This window comes from Cavia porcellus, unplaced genomic scaffold (assembly GCF_034190915.1).
Source record: "Cavia porcellus strain 051 isolate PalLab524CR breed Dunkin Hartley unplaced genomic scaffold, mCavPor4.1 scaffold_2, whole genome shotgun sequence".
Lineage (NCBI taxonomy): Eukaryota > Metazoa > Chordata > Mammalia > Rodentia > Caviidae > Cavia > Cavia porcellus.
The window spans coordinates 137,749,090-137,768,829 of NW_026947485.1; the positions used below are offsets into that span (position 1 = coordinate 137,749,090).

At 35.5% G+C, this 19,740-nt stretch overlaps 1 protein-coding gene across 11 annotated transcripts in view; it reads right to left on the reverse strand.

The window, feature by feature from the left end:
- The window catches only part of Apc (APC regulator of WNT signaling pathway), a 116,034-nt gene that overhangs the window by 21,213 nt on the left and 75,081 nt on the right, over positions 1-19,740 (reverse strand). For 5 of the 11 annotated variants that reach the window (XM_063245447.1, XM_063245450.1, XM_063245449.1 and 2 more), the window contains 4 exons: positions 5,870-5,968; positions 3,704-4,082; positions 1,943-2,038; positions 652-705 (listed from right to left, as the gene is read on the reverse strand). In XM_063245447.1, coding sequence (XP_063101517.1) covers positions 652-705; positions 1,943-2,038; positions 3,704-4,082; positions 5,870-5,968 — 628 coding nt within the window. The remainder of the gene's footprint in view (positions 1-651; positions 706-1,942; positions 2,039-3,703; positions 4,083-5,869; positions 5,969-19,740) is intronic. The other 6 variants (XM_063245452.1, XM_063245454.1, XM_063245453.1 and 3 more) reach the window with 3 other exon arrangements.

The window sequence follows — 19,740 nt, forward strand, 5'->3', positions numbered from 1 at the left end:
TATTCCAGTTTTCTGATCATAAGAATTACTCAGACTGCTCACTAAATATGATTTCTAGGCCCCTCTTTTGAAGACTCTGATTGCTTCAGGGCCAGAGTCTATACGGTTTGACAAATATCTCTAGTGATCACAATGATCTAGAAATTATGCGACATACTTATATTGATAAATTATAAATTCCTTGGAAACCAGGACCAAATCTTAATCATTAGAAAATTCCAGTGCCGGGGCTGGGGATTTAGCTCAGTGGCATAAGAACCTGCCTTGTAAGCAGGTGGTTTGTGTTTGATCCCTGGTACTGATAAAAAAAAAAAAAAAAAAAAAAATTCTAGTGCCTAACACGGTTTCTGGGACAGGTTTTGGAATTAACAAATATGTATCACTGATGCTCTCATCTAAAACTCAAATGACCTGGAAACTGTCTTAGTTCACCGGGGTTAAGACTCTCCCTTTATCCAGTTGAGACACTTCTTTTTTACTCCCTTACTGCCAAGATACCTGTGTTACATTATACTATCCCTTCCTAATGCACAAATCTTAACCTTCCTTTTGCCCCAGGGCCACTTTGGAGGCTAGAAGTGAGAGGAAGGCAACTCCTGTGGCTCTGTCCCCAGCAAATCACACCCCCAGAGGTCCCATCCTGCTCCTCACCTGAAAGCCCCTGCCCTAGCTCCTGTGATGAAATGCCCCGGGTAGCCTTCCTACCTGAAGAAGGAAGAGGAACAAATACTGAGTCTAGGTTTTATTTTAAAATTCATATGATTAATGTGTCAATCCTAGCCTACACAGGAACATTTATAGAAAAACTTTGTATTGTTTCAAAATTGGATTAATTCTTCTCATTACTAGCATTATATTCTTTTTTCCACAAATGCTGAAATTATACTGAGGAGGGGAGAATTCATGCAAGATGGACTGAGGTCTCACCTTATTACCTTTTTGTTAAAAAAAAAAAATATATTGACTGAGGTTCCATAGGGTGCTAGGGGAGGAGAGATTTAGGTGGGCCTGTGGGAAGAAACATATATTGGAGGACAGGCCTGAAATCTGAAAGTACAGCCCCTCCCAAAGTGATGACTCCGAAAAGACAACACTCACTTTTGGCTGTGTAGGTTGTCTGTGTTTAAGTCTCATGATTTTATCACTTTTAAGACAAATGACGAATGATAGGGTGGTAAGAATAGAAAGTGGGGTCTGGAATGCAATGTAACATAAATAGCACAAAAAGCAAGGGCACAGCTATACTAAGATGGAAACTCAGTGTATGGTTCTTGATTATGGCACAGAGAAATCCAGTTCACATAAAGTGGTTCAGTATGATGTAATTTATAAATACCACATGTGCAAAACAAACCTAGAAATCAAAGAAAAGCCATTACATGAAAAATGAGATGCATAAATGCAGATTAAATGTTCCTAACTTAAATTAGTGCATGTTTTTCAGTATCAACCAGTTTCAAAGATACCATGCTGCTGCTTATGATGAAAATCCAGTAAAATACTGATATATATGAAGATAAATGAAAATCTTAATAATAATTCCTCCTGACGATCAGCAAAAGTGACTGATAGGTTTCAAGGGCAGTGAAGTAGCTCTGTATTTCAAAGTAATTCAAATTATCCTCTATCAACTTTCATGCTGGGTCTATCTTGGCAATAGGGACAAAGACTGGTTCACTCGGTATTTTTTTTTCAATTTTTAGGTAAGACTGTGAAAATTCCAGTTAGTTTATCATAAAGTAGCAATTTCATGATTCAAGATCTTTTCTCCCATGGAAACCAGAGTATAAATTTCTGCTACAAGGAGGATGCAGCTAGTAATAGACGTTAGTGGCTTTATATATCAACTTATCAATGATTAAACATCTTTGCTTACTACACTACGATGATTTAGAATTCCACCAACTGTTGGCTATGGCGTGAAGGAACATTTTTGTCTTACCAAGTTCATTCATTGCATGTCTATGCTCTTCATCAAATGAAAGTTTCATTAGAACACACACAGCAGGACAGATTTGATGTTCAACGGGAGCTGGCACTGAAAAATAAAATGGATATAAATCATGTTTTGTTATTTCAAAAGCAATGATGTTTATTATACTGTAAAATACATAGGGATAAAAAAATCATAGGGATCAATAATATAACCCTAGAGATTATATTATCTTAGTGAATCAGCAAGTATTTCTGAATGGATGAATAAATAAATACTACATATGGGATAGAAAATGAGTAGCAAAGAGCTTTTCTTAGTTTCATAAAGATGTTTGCCACGCAACTGCCCTTGACTGACCATGTTCAAGTTCCTTGTAGGTTCATGTTATTTACTTGCATATTTAAAAATTTAAAATTATGTTGGCTGGTATAAAGGAATAAAAAATCTGATATGAAACTGTTTAGTTTTTTTTATAATTTTAATTTAAACCACTCTTGTGAGAACTGGTTAAAAGCACATGGCTTTGTACAAATCTGATACCTAATAGAGAAAGTTAATTATACAGAAAGTAAAAAACTGAAAGAAAAAGGTATCCAAGAAAATGTATCCACACATTTAATACTATGTGCAAGGTTTTGTTATTTGACATAACACAGTTTTTAAAAAGTATTTTTCAGAAGTAATAATCTGACTCCTTTCATAGATGTGGAAAGCCAAAGAAAATCCAGAAAGGCAATGTTCTATTGCCAATAAAGATCTCAATAAAGTATGTTACTATTTCTCATCCCTAAAATAAGCATATGAAGGATCATTTCTGCTTTTTTCTTATTTCTCAAATGTATTTTATACTTTCTTACAAAAAACTGCTGTAGTGTCACAAGTCATGTTTTCACCTTTGCATCCTTTCCTACTCCCCTAATCAACAGGTTGACATAACAGCATCACCTTCTTATTTTCTTTGTGTGCGTTTTTACCAGGTGAGAGGAAGACCTTACCTTATATACTTACTGATGTTGGTTCTTGGCTACAGGAATGAAGTTCTATGACCCCAAAGGACCTGATTTCTATATTCCCTGCTCCTGAGGGGGAGGGGCTGGTGGCCAAGGGACCTTTTCAGACTGAACAGCTGGGTGGTTTTTTATTTTTCAACCACCAGTCACTGGGGCCCATAGATTGGAGCAAGATGGTATAGTAGAAGAGTTCTGAGCTGAAAGTTGGCAGATATGATCTCGGTTCCTGGCTCTCCCACTTACTAGCTATGTGGCCAAAGGTAAAGCATTTAGTTTCTGTGAACTTCAATTTCTAGATGATAACGCTTTTCTTTTCTACTTCACAACATTTTTGTGAAGATCAAATATTATAATATAGTGTGTCCTCCGAATAGGCTGGTATGCAAGTATAAAAGATTGTGGGTTGGTCATTAATAGCTGGATGAACTTAGGCAAAGTTACTTTTCTGAGCTTAATCTATGCAACAAAAGAGAGAGGGAACCTAATTGCTCAAGTTATCTCTAGCTCAAATTTTTGATTTTATAAATTTCTTTTGACCTGCTGTTATTTTTTGGTTGCACAGCAATGCACACATTTTCCTGTGTTGTTTTCTAGGAAAACATCAACATAGCTATAAAATAATGTTAGCAGCACAGACAGCTCATATAAGTTTTTCCTCCATTCATAAAGACATGTTAACTAAAAATATTTTTTCTACTCTGAAACTGTTACATTTGCTTTGAATCATGCACTACGATGTATACTACAGAGAACATACTTGGATTTTTGTCCTGGTCCATGCCTTGTTCATGGGCTTCCTGCCACTCCCAACAGGTTTCACAGTAAGCTCGTATCTGTTCCAAAAGATGAAGTACTCGGATTTCACGCCTGCCTCTCTTGTCATCAGGCTGTGAGTGAATGATGTTGTGGAGAGCTGCACTGGCCCTGGCCCGAGCCTCTTTACTGCCCCGGGAATTTCCCAACAATACAGAGTCTTTGTCATTGCCATGTAAAAGCTGGATGAGAAGAGGAAGACATCCAGACTGTCGCATGGATATACAGCTGTCTTGGGAGCTAGACATAGCTAGCAAAGTTCGCGACATATCATCCTTATCATGAGTACCAAGCATTGACAACAATGAATACACCATTTCCACCTGTGGGCCAAATGAGTTTAGAAACAAAATTATGTTATCCAAAAGCCAAAATTAATGAAGTGAAGAATGGGATATTTACTATAACTCACTAAAAGCAAAACAAAACAAGAAAAATCCAGGATAAAGTAATGAGTGCTACATCAAAATTCAGATAATCATCAACAATTATTTATGTGAATAGACAGTAGTGGCATTATACAGAAGAAAAAGAAAGTAGGTTCTTTCATACTTAAAACTGCTATTTTTCTGCATTGGCTGGTGGTTATCTACTGAGTCTAAAGAGTGAAAATTAACTGGTCTTTTACACAGAGAGATATTATCTCACACAAAGGAATGCATTTTATCTAAATTCTTTATGCAATTTAAAATGTTTTATCTCTTTTAATCTATAATATAATCGGTAAGTAGAAAACATTTTTTGCAATAATTTACTAAAAGCTAACTGAGCAAGCATGAATTCTCATTAGATGATAAGTGTAATACTGTTATGATTTGTCTCATGTAGAAATATTTTATTATAAAAAGGAAAATGTCTTGAACACATAGGGAGTTATAATGCCAGGATCTGTAGATATTTTCTATTTTTAAAACCATTTTGTAAGCATGAATTACTCTCTGAATAAATTCTAAGCATTTACTTAGAAGATTGGAAACAGAAAAACAGCACCCAGTTATCCTAACTGTCACCAGCTTCATTTAAAAATTAGAGGTTACTGCATGAAATAATGAGAATATAAAATAATTCATCATATCTATAAATCATTGGTTCTCATTCAGGGATGACTCCCTCTCCCATAAATCTGGCTACATTTTGAAGACATTTTTGGTTGTAATTGTGGGGCAACACTAGTATGAGGAGCATCTAGTGGGTAGTGTCCACGAATGCTGCTTGACTAGCTAATAGTTCTGAGGCTGAGAATTGCTGCTCTAATGTGCACACACACACACTTTTAGGTATAAAAGTTTTAGGAAGGCAGTGTAAAGCTGTGGGTAAATGGGTCCCATAATTCTTCCATTCTTTTGTTTTGATTGGCTTTATACTATTTTGTTTTGTTTGGAATTTATTGTGTATGAGGGTATGGACAACTATTTTGAAGAAAACAACTACTTTGAAATATGGTAAAGCTCAAATATTGGCTTTACTGCTTACAAGCAAGCTATGTAACGATAGGCTACTGATTTGATTTCCTGGAACTTCAGTTTTCTGAGCTACATGTAGAAATTTACATAATACTTATTAAGAGTTAATAAAATAACACATATTTTGGCAGTATCTGGCCCTCAAAACCCATAGTAAAGCCTTAATATTATTATGTACAAATCATTTCAAAAGGAAATGGCATTCTTTTTTTTTTTTGGAAATGGCATTCTAATGGCCAGTTTTCACATAAAAGTTTGTTGCATATTAGAAAGTTTTTTATAGTAAAAACTGTATGTTGCTATTGGACAGATCTGGAGTTGAATTTAAACTTAATTATGTAAGAGCAACTTTATTTTTTTATTCTTTCTCATTTAGAGGAATAGGAATAGCTCACAGGCACAAAGTCTCAGGGACTATTCAGGAAGTAAGTCAGTTTGGCTGGAGCTGAGGATATTCCCTAAAAAGTAAAAGATGAGGCTGAAAAAGAATTAACAACTACCTAGCCTGTCAGATTTTATAATCCTCATTTTCCCCTTTTTCATTTCTTTGAAAGACTGAATTAGAGCTCTCCTTTAGAAAAACTACATGAAAATTCTTAGCAAAGAATTCACAGTATTAACAATCAGGCTTTGTAATCTTCTGTTACCTTGGTTCCCAGGTGACTTGTTAGCCTTCGAGGTGCAGAGTGTGTGCTACTAGAACTCAAAACACTGGCTGTTTCATGGTCCATTCGTGTAGTTGAACCCTAGAAATTAAGTAAATTGCAAATAGCACAAGTTAGACTATAAATATAGGCAACTTCATGTGAAGGTGCTCCAAGTGAATCATCTTTAGGGTAAATAAATATATCATTAAAATTATGACCACTGAACCTGCTCAAAATCAAAATCCATTTGACAGCTGTCAAACTCAATCAACTGTATATTTAATACGGGTACATTTTATTGTACATTAATCTTTCCTTGATAAAGCTGATCTTTAAAAATCCCAGTATGAGAGGTTTTTTAAAATCCACTGCCATAAAAGCATCAATATCCATGGATACCTATATAGGGAAATCTAAAGCTAGATTAAAAAACATTAATTAGTATAGAGTCCAAATGGCTCTCCTTTCCAGTCTCGATTCCCTTTGTGGTCTGGATTCTTCAAGTTGCTTAGATCACTAGGAATGCTTCTCAATTTAAAAGTTAGTTGGCACTTCTCAGAGCAAGGAGAAGGGATAGGAAAGAAGTTTTATCTCGCTGCTTTTGTTATTGACCGTCAAGACACTTCTTAGAAATGCCTAGAATATCCAACATATGCATCTTTGTACATTATTTCAGCTTGGATTTTTTGTGCTTCATCACTTCTATAACTCTCTTGCTAGTTTTCAACAGCTTTGCCCTATAGCCATACCGTCTTATCGGCCTGGAAACACAGTCATTGTAGATGAATCCAATCATATGTCTTTATTTTATTTTTGTGTTTTAAAAAGTACCCTGGCACGAACTGCTAGGCAATATCTAAGGAATGTGAGCACATGAGAAGTCACTCAGCTTGCTAGGATGCTATCTATATACACTTATGGTCATTAGTACACTGTGCTCTTGGTGCTACACCATGTTTGTTTTCCTAATGGGACTTCCTTTCCTCAAGGTAGCTATTTATTTTTTATTTTTTTATTGGTACTGGGGATCGAACTCACGACTGCCTGCTTGCTAGGCCGGTGCTTATGCTGCTGAGCTAAATCCCCAGCCCCGGTAGCTATTTTAGATATGCCTTGTTTTGTAGAAAACTGATTCTTCTCCTTCTTTTATCACATGTAATTTTGCTTTTCATTTTATAGAAAAATAGAAGCCAATAGATAAAATTCCCTCGATTTCTTTCCAGATCAATAAAATTACCTGCCCACCTATCTACCTTTACCTTTTGCTGTTAATCACAGGGACCCCTTCTCTCTAAGGCCTACCCTTTTACATGTGCTCTGGACCTATTTTTTCCCATTTCTCTTTGTTGTTATAGATCTTCAACATTTTTCTGTATTGTCTCCTTCCTAGCAACATTCAAGCATACCTTTATCTTAAAAAGTCGAAACAATCTCTAGGCTTCCTCTCAAACTTGTAGTCTCCATCAGCTAGTGGCCTTTTCTCTGTTGAGTAATTTGCTCCCGGACTTTTGAAGAGTTAACTAAAATAGCTACCTTTGACTTCTTAACTTTTCAAATTAAGCCACCATAGTCCAATATGATTACGGTGAAAAGTCAATGAAATGCTCTTGCCAGGATTAGTAATGAACTTTGTGACATTCAACGGAGAGTTTTTAGTCCTTATGACAATAGTGGATATTGTTAATCATTTCTTCTTTTTTTGTTAGGCAAGTCTACTGCTTTGAGATTTTAATCTAGATCTTTATCTTTTCACTAAATATTCACTGGGGATGCAGAAATCTTCCACACCCTCAACACATTTTCCACCTTTTCCTTCAATTCCACACCTAAATATACAATAGTCTAATAGTTTTGATGTCTGACACTTAACATCTTTACACTTAAAACTTTCAAATCCATGGCCATTCGTGGACTGCGAGGGGAAGAGAACAAGAAGTCACCAAGAAGCAAGCCCTCCCCACAAATCAGTGCCATGCATGGGCTGCTGGCGGGAAGAGTCAGATGCCAGTCTTTTCTTGTGAGTCAGTGCCATTCATGGACTGTGGAGGAAGAGAATAAGAATTCACCAAGAAGCAAGCCCTCTCTGTGAATTAGCACCACTGGGTAGACAGCCAGATCCCACCCAGCCTTTCCCTCTGAGTCAGCATCATTTGCAGATTACAGGGCAAGAGAACAAGAAGTCACCAAGAAGCAAGCCCTCCATGCAAATCAGTGACATGCGAGGGTTGCTGGGGGGCGGGAGGACAGCCAATGCCAGCCCCATCCGTGTGTGGGCTGGAAACAAGAAGAGCCCAGCCCTGACCCCTGCCACTGTAAGTGACTGGCTGATCCTGAGAAACACAGGCTGCTATTGAGGAAAAATACAATGTAATAGTTGTAGTGTTTAGTGTTTCACTGACTTTGCAGACCTAAAGCTGGGAGTCTGATCTTCTATTCAGAGGATAATAATATGCAATGCAGCTTATGGAGGATCTCCTTCTGAAAGTGCTAGCCATTGTTAATTCCTTACTACTTTGTTTTGAAGTTCTGTGTCATTTTCATTGTTTTGTTGGGTTGGGTTTTATTGTTTTGTTTGATTTTATTATATCAAATGGCATGTGCAATTTAAAAGATAACAAGATATATTATGGTAGCCATTTTGGATTTACTATATGCTTGCTTTGAAGTCCTTTACTGTATTTGTTGTTTTGTTGTTACAGGTTCTATGCTGTTCTGTTTTGTTTGATTTTTACTATGTCTAAAGGAAAGGTATCTGCGGCTATTTTGAACAAGAGTCATTATTGGTAACCATTGTTGATTTCATATTGTTCTAAAGTCCTGTGTCACTTACATTTGTTTTGATTGGCTTCATTCTGTTTTATTTTGCTCAGTTTTATTCTCTTTAAAATGAAAAAAATCCTTTCATATCTATGTACAATTATTATTTTCCTTCACCAACCTCCTCTTTTTTTTTTTTTTTTGGGTACCAGGGATTGAACTCATGACCTCTTGCTTGCAAGCAGGCACTTATGCCACTGAGCTAAATCCTTGGCTCTTCACCAACCTCTTCTTTATTTAGTGCTATCACGATCTTTCTAGCTGCCTACGACAAAAACCTAGAATTATTCTTTACTTTTTCTTTTGTGTCAACCCATACACCTAGTCTTAAGAGACTGACAGATTCTATTCCCTAGGTCTTCTAAAATACTAAGATATCTGCTGAGTAAATGATTCTTTCCTATTTGAGGTAAGGAAAAAAACTCAGATCACATCATCCTTCACTGAAATTACTTACTATAACTACTTTTGTTAATCATTTTTTTAGGTGGTATATTAAGTTAATTTGCAACTTTCTGCACAACCAACTCACCCAAATCTAGGTTCAGTTTTAGGTTTCTAATATATATTTCTACAGCACTAGGTGCTTGTCCTCTTATAGTACTTAACACACTTTTGGAAGCTGCTTATCTGTTTTATAACTTATAAGCTTCTTGTAGAAAAAGACAGCATATACCTAGCTCATTGCTACATCCTAGGGTAGAGAACAGTCTTGATACAGTGCAAATGCTTAGTAAACAGAAGCCAAATACTGATGAATGAATTTTATATTACTGAGTGAAAAGGGATGAAAAACAGGCAAGAAAGTAAAGAAGTGGATAATGGCTGGAAGGGAGCCCTTCAAATATTTATTAGAATCAATGTCTATTGCCATGATAGGTACTCAAATGTGACTTGAGGATGACTTGTGTTGACTACTCCTGCTAGCTACACAGAACAACTTGGTATATACAGACACTCCTTGACTCCTTGCTTAATGACCAAGTACTACTCCTGTGAGTATGTCTTTGAATGAATTGTAGCTAAATGAGAAGCTATATATAGTATATACATCACAATATTCAGAACAAAGAAATGATCAAAGGAAACTCCAACTTGAATAGGTAGGTTGTCAAATGAAGAAAATTTGTACTAGACATTGTATTCTCAAACTAGTTAAATGAAAATGATTTGTTTTTCTTAAGAACACTTGCTGTTCAATAACCTCTAAAATAAAATACAGCAACCACCAAAAAATCATCATCACATCAGTTGGGTTCAGGCAATGCTAATCATTCACATGTCAGAAAAGGCAGGGATGAAAATTATTAAGAAAGTTCAGGATATCTTATGGTATAAGCAATGATCTAGAAAGTGCTTATGAATAATCATGATTACAAAACAGATGCAATCCAGACATGCTCTTTAGCAAATGAATAAAGCATCTATTCCTGTTTTTCCTCACATGCCCTTTCCTGGCAGCTTCCGTGAATTCTGTAAGGTCACACTGATCTCACAGTTGATAGGAGCTGTGTTGAGTGTGAAACTGTGGCTCATTAATGAAGGAGTTTCTGCAGGTCATTGCAAGGGACTAATGAAATACCACCAAGAAGATATCACAGAACCATGAATCTGCCAGAGTCTGTAAAAATCACTGGAAATGCTGAACAGTGAAACTGGCAGTGATGCAGTCACTGCTCTGACCACCTCTGCAGTACATAGCTTGGAGGCCTGAAAGACATCCAAAGTATTGGTGAAGGAGCTTACTGGCCACCAGTATAAGACAAAAATTAAGCATAAAATGATCACAGAGCCAAGAATAAGTGATAATTAATTGTTCAATTAATTGTTTCTTGTGGTCCAGAAGTGTATACATAACCCTTGAGAAGATATGTGCACTTATGTGATGAGACATTTCTACGTATCAAAAAGTTTCAAAGGTAACATCACTTCTAAAGAGTCTGTTTATATCTGAGAATTTAACTCCAAATCAATCAGTTTTATTATCACTTGATGAACTATTCAATTTTTAGGAAATATGGGGATAAAAGAACATGTTAAATTATATCATGGGGATGTTATCAGCAAAATCAAGTATGGAAAGTTCTGTAAGTAAAATTATGGTTCTTTAAAAAGAAGTATCATGTAGATTAGAAGAAATTTTAGAGACACATTGATAGATTTCAGTTCATAAACCTTACCTGGGTCCTGAATCAAACTATGAAAAAGACATTTATGAAACAACTGCAAATCTGAACACTGCTTGGATGTGTGACGCCACCAAGGAATTACTGTTACTTTGGGGATGTAATACTACTACTTATGTATTTTGAGTGTTCTTACCTTTGAAAATACAAAGTGAAAATGTCTATGAAACAAATAGTCATGCTTGGGATCTTCTTCAAAAATAAAGTAGGTTAAAGAGGATGTGTTACACATGGACTACTTTTACTATTCTGTCTGTCTCTGTATGTGATTTGGACTTAAACCACAGTAAAAAAGTTTTTAAAAAGTAATTTGCAGGAGCAGAATGAGTTTTCCTAAAATCTCGTCTTTCCTTCATTTCTGTCTAAATTTTATTACAGCCTACTAACTATTATCAGAGGTCTGGGTGTAAAGCTGAAATAGAAAAGCAAGAATCCATAAATAAATCAATTGGGGCTGGGGGTTTAGCTCAGTGGCATAAGCGCCTGCCTTGCAAGCAGGCAGTCGTGAGTTCGATCCCTGGTACCGATGAAAAGGAAAAAGACAAAAACAAAAACAAAAACAAAACAACCCCCCCCCAAAACCCACCCATAAATAAATCAAATATCCACAGTTACACACCAAGCAAACAGAGATCTGGCTTGTATAATGTACTTTTAGTTTTTCCTTCCACTGAACTTCCTGGGGTGATTAATCATAGGTCAAGAAATTTTATTTCTGGCAAGGATGTCAGTCCTTTCTTCCAATCACCAGCTATTTACTGTCACCTACTATTTAGCAGGGCAGTGGAGCATGAACATAAACAAAACACACAGAATTCCTACCATTCTGGAACTTGCAGTCTAATGGTGGAAATTTAGTCAAACAACTACACAAACTACACAAATAAATGTAAAACTCCAAAATGGAGGAACATGCTATGATAATCTATAACAGTGAGATTTGATCTATTCAAGCTTGTCTCAGAAACTGATACTTAAGATCAGACACACATGAATTGAGATTGACTGAGCAAAACTAGAAGAGGTACACAGGCTGCAAGAGGAAATCAGTAAACAAGATGTATTCAAAAGAATTGTAGCTGAAGTGGTGAGAGCAAGATGTACCCTAAGGCTGACAAGACAGATAGAAATGGAGTCTACAGATCAAAATAAAGGATTACCATTACTCTAAAAACCAAAGGAAACCAAAAAAGGATTTTACAAGGTCGGTTCACACTTCATAAACATAATTCTGCTTGAGTAGATGTAGGCAGAAAACCAGGTGAGAAGGGCAGAACGAACTTCCACGTGTGGTAGGGACAAACACACCAGAACAGGTGCTTTGGTGGAGCATGTTACAGCACTCCCCTGAAACTCATGAGATTGATTCTCATTTTCAACATGTGTCAGTGGTTATTTTCTCTAGAGCAAATAAGAAATGAATAAACCTCAAGATATTGTCATGTGTGCAGATCATATTTAGATAGGCTTGAGGAATCTCTTTCCTTCAGATAGGATCTCTATGTTGCCCAAGCTAATTTTTTTTTTTTTTTGGTACTGGGAATTGAACTTGGGACCTTCCGCTTGCCTGGCAGGCATTGTGCCAATGAACTAAATCCCTGGCCCCACCTAGGCTAAACTTAACTCACAAGTTTAAGCGATCCTCTTGTTTTGGCCTCCTGAATAGCTGAGACTAGGGTTAAAGGAATCTAGGTATAACGAATCACAGACCCATTGGTAGAAATCACTCACATATTAGGACTTGAGAGTAGTTATAGTGTTATTTTCAAACAGTGACTGAAAGTAATATACGGCGCAATTAATGTCATGCAAACCACTGACTGAGGGAATGAGTCAATGACAGATACTGCCAAACAAACAACTGAAACCACAATACTGTCACCCCCTCACCCTGTGATGGGGGATTGAACCCAAGGCCTCTACATTGATTTACATCCTGTTCCCTGTTTTATCTTGAGAAGTTTTCCCTAAGTTACCCAGGCTAGGATTGATCTTCCAATCCTGTTTCAAGCTCTGAGAGTACAGGGGTTACTAATGTGAGCTATCATGCCTGGCTCTCAATTTACTATTTCTAGTAGATTCTTTCCTCTACTAAAATTCCTACACTAAAATAAATAACATGATGTTTCCTGCCTGGACTGTGCAGTGAGACAACCTAAGTGATCAGTAAAGGAAACTGAGACAATATATTCTTCTATTATTCCTGAAGGCAAATGGTTTTATAGTCGTTTTATAAATTTTATAAATTTAAAAACAATTTAAATGCACAAAAGTACACACAAAAAAGTAATAATCACAAAACCCTTAACATTCTGTATTATTACTGGTTAACATTTTCCGAGTCATTTCTCTGTGCATGTATATAAATGTATGATGAGATCACATATGCACATTTTAAACTAAAAAGTTACAATTATTTAAAGCTAATAATATTAACATTTAATTAGCATTTACTAAATGCTTATTCTTTTTTTTTTTTTTCCTTTTTACTGGTACCGGGGATCGAACTCACGACTACCTGCTTGCAAGGCAGGCGCTTATGCCGCTGAGCTAAATCTCCAGCCCCTAAATGCTTATTCTTTATAGGCACTACACTTGTCATCTGGAGTACAATGGTGAACAAAAGCAATCCAGTACAGCTCAAAGGACTGCAAAAGCAGCAAACAATAAATTGGACCAAGTGCTATGAAAGCAGACATAGGGTAGCTGAGTTCTTGATCTCTTTCAAGGTGACAGTGACAGGTGATGGATACCACTGCGAAGTGGCTCTGAGTAGAATTTAAAATTAACCAACTGGCAACTGGCTTTCAGTGTTTACTTGTGAGTTTGTCCCAGGTCTTGTCTGGAGATGGGTAGCAGATTCATATTAAGTGAACCTCTATGAATCAGTGGTCTCAGCTCAGAATGGCCAGTGTTGTCTCCCATCCAAGTATTAACCAGGCCCGACCCTGCTTAGCTTCCGAGATCAGACGAGATCGGGCGCGTTCAGGGTGGTATGGCTGTAGACTATTATCTACTTTTAAAGACCTATAATGTCTCCAATGTTTTGGTTTTGTTCTTTACTGTTTTGTTCAATTTTATTATAACTAATGATATAGGAAATTCTATTAGAGATAGCGGGAAGCATTATGGTAACCATTGTTGATCACCTAGTATTATGCTTTTACATTATCTATTACGTCCACCCTTTTGATTTGACTGACTGTTCTGTTATGTCACATTTGGTTCTACTCTCTTCCAAAAAAGTAATAAGAACTGTGGGAGCAACAAAACCCAAAATGTGTAATTGTCATTGTACAAAAGAGAGGAAAATAAAGTGCTCTAAACGATAAAACTGCATGTATATTTAAGTGTATAAGATAGATAATGATATTACTGAGTTTTGTTGGATCATTGAACAGAACTATTTACAGTCTCACTGTTGGAATGTCTACTTTATAAGCTTTAATTTTGTAACTTGAACAATTGTTTCTGAGATGACAAAATGTAATCCATTAACTAGTGATTTCCTACTGTTTATTTTTTTCTGTAAATCTGTATAACTTGTACTCTTTCTCTGCTTTTTTTTTCTTTTCTTTTTCTCCTTAAATAAAAAAAAAAAAAAAAAAAAAAAAAAAGAATGGCCAGTGATGATGCCATGATAACTAAAAGGTCAAGGTAAGGCCACAGCTGAGGACACCTGGCTACAACCTCAGTTAACAAAACAGAGACTATAGCTGCAGATGTCTCACTCCTGTCATGAATGTCAATCTGGAGATAAGATAGTTCTCCTGATTAGCATAATACACTAGCTGGAGAAGTCTTGAACTGACTCCCAAGGTCCTACTCAGTTCCCATGCTTTCTGAGTATTCTCTTCCTTTGTCTGAAAACCAAATAAATATAGGCAGGGGCTGCCCAGAGAAGTTCTCTGTGTCAGCCCCTGAGGAATCTTGAATTCTGCTTGAGGGCTTTGATCCTCTTGGAGCCCTGAAATCATACCTAACTTGTCTCTTTTACTTAGGCCTTCACTGTCCACTCACTTGGGATGTTGCAGGCCTGATCAGTTCATGATACCTAGGAAGGATGAATAAAATACATACAAATGAACTGAAGCAGAAGAAATTTCCAGACAAAGAGAATGTCATATGAAAGCCCTGGACAGACTTGAGGAACCGAAGAATTGAAGTTAAGGGAATTGTGAGAAATTGGAGCACTGAAAATACTGCTAAAAGCGTATGCAAGATAAAGATTCTGGATTCTGTTCTGTGGGTGTTGAGTAGTCATTGAAAAAAAGTAAGTGATACAACTGGATTTGTATGTTAGAAGGATCTCTTTGATTATAATATGGCATATACACTAGGAAAGCAAAGGCTGAAACAAAAGTTAGATGTTTAATAAACAGCTATCAATTAATTAAAATGTCTATTTATTTTACAGTCCTGGGGATTTAACCTAGGACCTTAGCACTGAGCTACACACTCAGTCTTTTTTTCATTTGTTTAAAATCTTGAGATAATAAGTAAGTCTCTAAGTTTGTCCAGACTGGGCTTGAGCTTCTCCTTCAGCCTCCCTAGTGTGCTGGGTTTTACAGTAAGTCCCTGGCTCACAAACGTTTGAGTTGTGAACAAATGCTCACACCTGTGCTATAAGACTTACTGTCAGCCTTGTGAACAAATCCTACATATGAATAATTCTCCTGAATGGAACTCGGTTGTAAGCAGGGGACTTAGAGCCAAGCACCTCACATCTGGCTAATTTCTTATTTTTAATATTTGCATGAAGTCCAAATTTTTAATATTTCCACAAAGCCAGGGAACAACTGTCATTTTAATTCTCAATTTCAGAACCTCACATACAAGATGGCACTTAATAAATGTTTATTTAAAAATAATTCTCAATACACAGTTTTTTTACAAGAACAACAAACAGCTGTTGCCAGCTATTGCTGCTACAGGACAGGGACTATGTTAAGCGCATGTTCCAATTTCACACAGATTCTATGAGGTAGATATTATCATTTTGTTTTAGTAAAGAGTAAACATTAAAGGTCAGAGTTTGTTACAACGTCTTAGGGAAGGAGTGAGATTTCCTAGTTTGCTGACTCCAGTATCACTTAATCACTTATCCACAGCTGAGTGACAGATAACTTAATTAATTATTAATATACATTTAGGTCATTTCTAATTTTTTGTTACTATGAATAGTATTATGAAGAATCTCTTAAAACACTGCTGAGTACATGACTTCATTTATTTATTTTATTTTTTGAGAAAGGGTCTTGCTATGTAGTTCAGACTATCTTTGAATTCAGTAAGTAGCTCAGGCTGCACTCAACTCACGGCAATCCTCCTGCCTCAGCTTCCCCATTGCTGAGATTACAGCCATGTGCCATCATACTTGGTTTGTGATTTGAAACACGACTGTCATCCCACTCTCATCTCTGCAATTTATACTTATAGATCATTATTTGTAAAGCTGGTTATCTTTCCACATGTTTAATTTAATTTAATTTTCCCTTTGTGTTTCTTATTCCTGCTTTTTGCCCACTTTGTAGTCTGAGGAGTTGACTCAAATACCCTATAAATATTGAATTTTAACTTTTTGCTTACTATAAATGTTGGTAATGTTTTGTCTTGTAAGCTTGTTATGATTGCACGTCTGCTATCTGAAGTTTTGGTTTTTATGTGAAACCTATTGACCTTTCCTTTACAATTTCCCCATATACCTCATGAATATAAAAATTCTATTTCAATTTTCTTCCAATCTTATAATATTTGTAATAGTTTCATCATTATTTATTTATTAGTACACATTTGTAGCACATAATGTCCACATTCCTTGTGTGGAGTTGGCATCTGTATGTAACACATCAATTTTTTTCTTTATCTCTTTTCCCTTCCCTCCCTTCATCTCTTGATCCCTTTCCCACCTGAAAAAGATCTATCTTGCTACTATCTTTTATTTTGCTCTTTACATTTTGGGTTTGTTATATAAAAAAGAACAACAACAACAACAACAAATCCCATGTGATATTTAAGCCTCTGTGTTTGATTTCTTTCACCTAACATCATGGTCTCAAAGTGTATCCACATTCCTCCAAATGATTTCTTTATGGCACAGTAGTGTTCTACTGTATATAAATATCATATTTTCTTTATCCATTCATCTGTTGATGGTCATACAGGCTGTTTCCAAGATTTAGGTATTATGAATTCTGCTGCTATAAACAGAGGTATGCATGTGTCACAGTAATATGGTATCTTTAACTCCTTTGGGAAGATACCAATGTAGGGACAGATTAGATGGGCATAGGCAGGCAATACAGGGCAAGACCTGCGTGGTTGATGATTGTAAAATTACCATATGTTTACTGTGCTATATGTGCCTGAGGAATCTATACCTTGTAAGACTATCACTAAGAATGGACTAACTGAATGTTTAAGAAATTAGGAAAATAATACCATTTACAGTAGCATAAAATAATCACTTAGATATTAACCTAAAGAAGGAAGTAAAAGACCTCTATATGAAGGGGCTGGGGATTTAGCTCAGCGGCATAAGCGCCTTCCTTGCAAGTGTGTGGTCGTGAGTTTGATCCCTGGTACCGATAAAAACGAAAAAGACAAAAAAAAAAAAAGACCTCTATATGAAAGTCACATCAGATTGAAAAATGAAATTGAGAAGGAGATTAGAAAATGTAAAAATATCCCCAGTTCTAGGGTAGGCAGAACCAACATAATTAAAACACAGTCAAAATGGCTATACTTCTAAATCTGACACAGATTTAATGTAATCCCAATCAAAGTATCACTGTCATTTCTCACAGAGGTAGAGAAAACAATCCTAAAATTTATATGGAATCAGAAGAGACTTAGAATAGGAAAAGCAATCCTGGGTAGTTGGCATCATAATTGTAGACTCAAAGTTATATTACAAAGCTACAGTGAATAAAATAGCATGGTACTAGCGCAAAAACAAGCATACAATGGAATAGACTAGAACAAGCAGAAACAACCCCAGGCACATATGGCTATTTGATCTTTGATAAAACAGCCAAAAATGTACACTGGAGCTAAGACAGCCTCTTTAATAAATGGAGCTGGGGAAACTGGATATCCACAAGCAGCAGAAGATTGAGTCTAGACCCATATATCTCACCATGTACCACATACTACTAAAATAAAAATGTATCAAAGATCTAAAGGGTAAAATAAAAACACAATATACTAAAGGATAAAGTGGTACAATTCTTCAAGATACAAGCATAGGCAGGAACTTTCTTATTAGAATCCAAATGGCACAAGAAATAGTCAACAGATGGGATCATATCAAATTAAAAATATAGAGTGGACTATATAGTGAGACCCTTTTTCAAAAAACAAAACAGAACAAACAAAAACAAACCTACACTGAGATACCATTTTATTTCAGAAAGAATAGCTATCAAACAAACAAATAAAAACTAATAATAACAAATATGGGTAGGGATGAGGGGGGTAAAAGTAATGTTACTACATTATTGGTAGCAGTGTATGACCATTATAGAAATCAGTGTGGAGTTCCTCAAAAAACTAAAAGTAGAAATTGCCTTTGATCCAGCTCGAGAACATAATGTAAGTGAAAATGGCAGACGTACTAATTTGAATACTTCATGGTTTTTCTTATATGAGAAACACTATAGCTATATATTATGCAATTATATAAAATATATTTAATATAATTAGATATAATAATCATATACTATATATTATACAACATATTATTTATATTACATAATATGATCAAACATATACAGTATAGAGAGTGAGACCCCTTTGATTTATGAATATTTGAGCTGGGAACTTTCACAGGTGTGCTGTATAAGATTCACAGTTTTATAGATGTACTGTATAAGAATGATTTTGTCAAATTATGAATGAATCTGACTTAAAGAACATTTTCCTAGAATGGAACTTGTTTGTAAGTTGGAGATTTGCTGTACACAAAAAGAACAAGACAGAAAAGAGATAAATGAGGAACAGGGGGATGCTCCAATACTTTTCCAAATTACAAATTCCACTGCTTTAAAAATATTTCAATATATATGTGCTGTATACTAAGTTTAAGGCTGGCCTGAATTATAGTGAGTCTCTAAAAATAAGTGCTATTTGGTTTTGTTTATACTATTAGTTTATCTTAAATTTGCTGAAAAGGAAAGTTTTGTGTTATTATCTATCTCTTTTTGTAAGAATCTTTTAAAAAAATAATCACAACATAAAATTATTCATTGTAGGGAATCTGGGGAATATAGATTAATCTAGTGAAAAGTTCTGTCACAGTGGGTTGTATTATAATAAAACTAATACAAAATTAGTGGCAATTTCTAAGGATGCTAAAAACAGATTCTAAAAATAATATGGCAGGCTGGAGATTTAGCTCATCAGCGTAAGTGCCTGCCTGGCAAGTGTGATGTTATGAGTTGGATCCCAGTACAAAAAACAAAACAAAACAGTCAATAGTTAAACATGATTAGATTACAACTCTTTGTATGAGCATTAGAATTATTTTTTTCAATAAGATTTAAATTTCTAGATATATGCAATCTTGAAATACAATAGAAAATAAGAACTATAACAAAGTCCTTTTGGTAATTTTAAAAAAACATAAAAATGTACAGAATGGCTAAGAGAAAGAACATACCATTTTCCAATCAATGCTATGAATAATTAGGTCAAATCATATTTAATCAAAGTTTTTTAAAAAAAATTACAATGATTATTTCAGATTAACACAGACACATGATCTAGAACTCTAAAAATATATCTACAACTTTTGACAGCATTACAGTTAGTATGTAGTAAAGGGGAAAAAAGGTATTTTGATACCAAATACTTTTGGATATATCCATC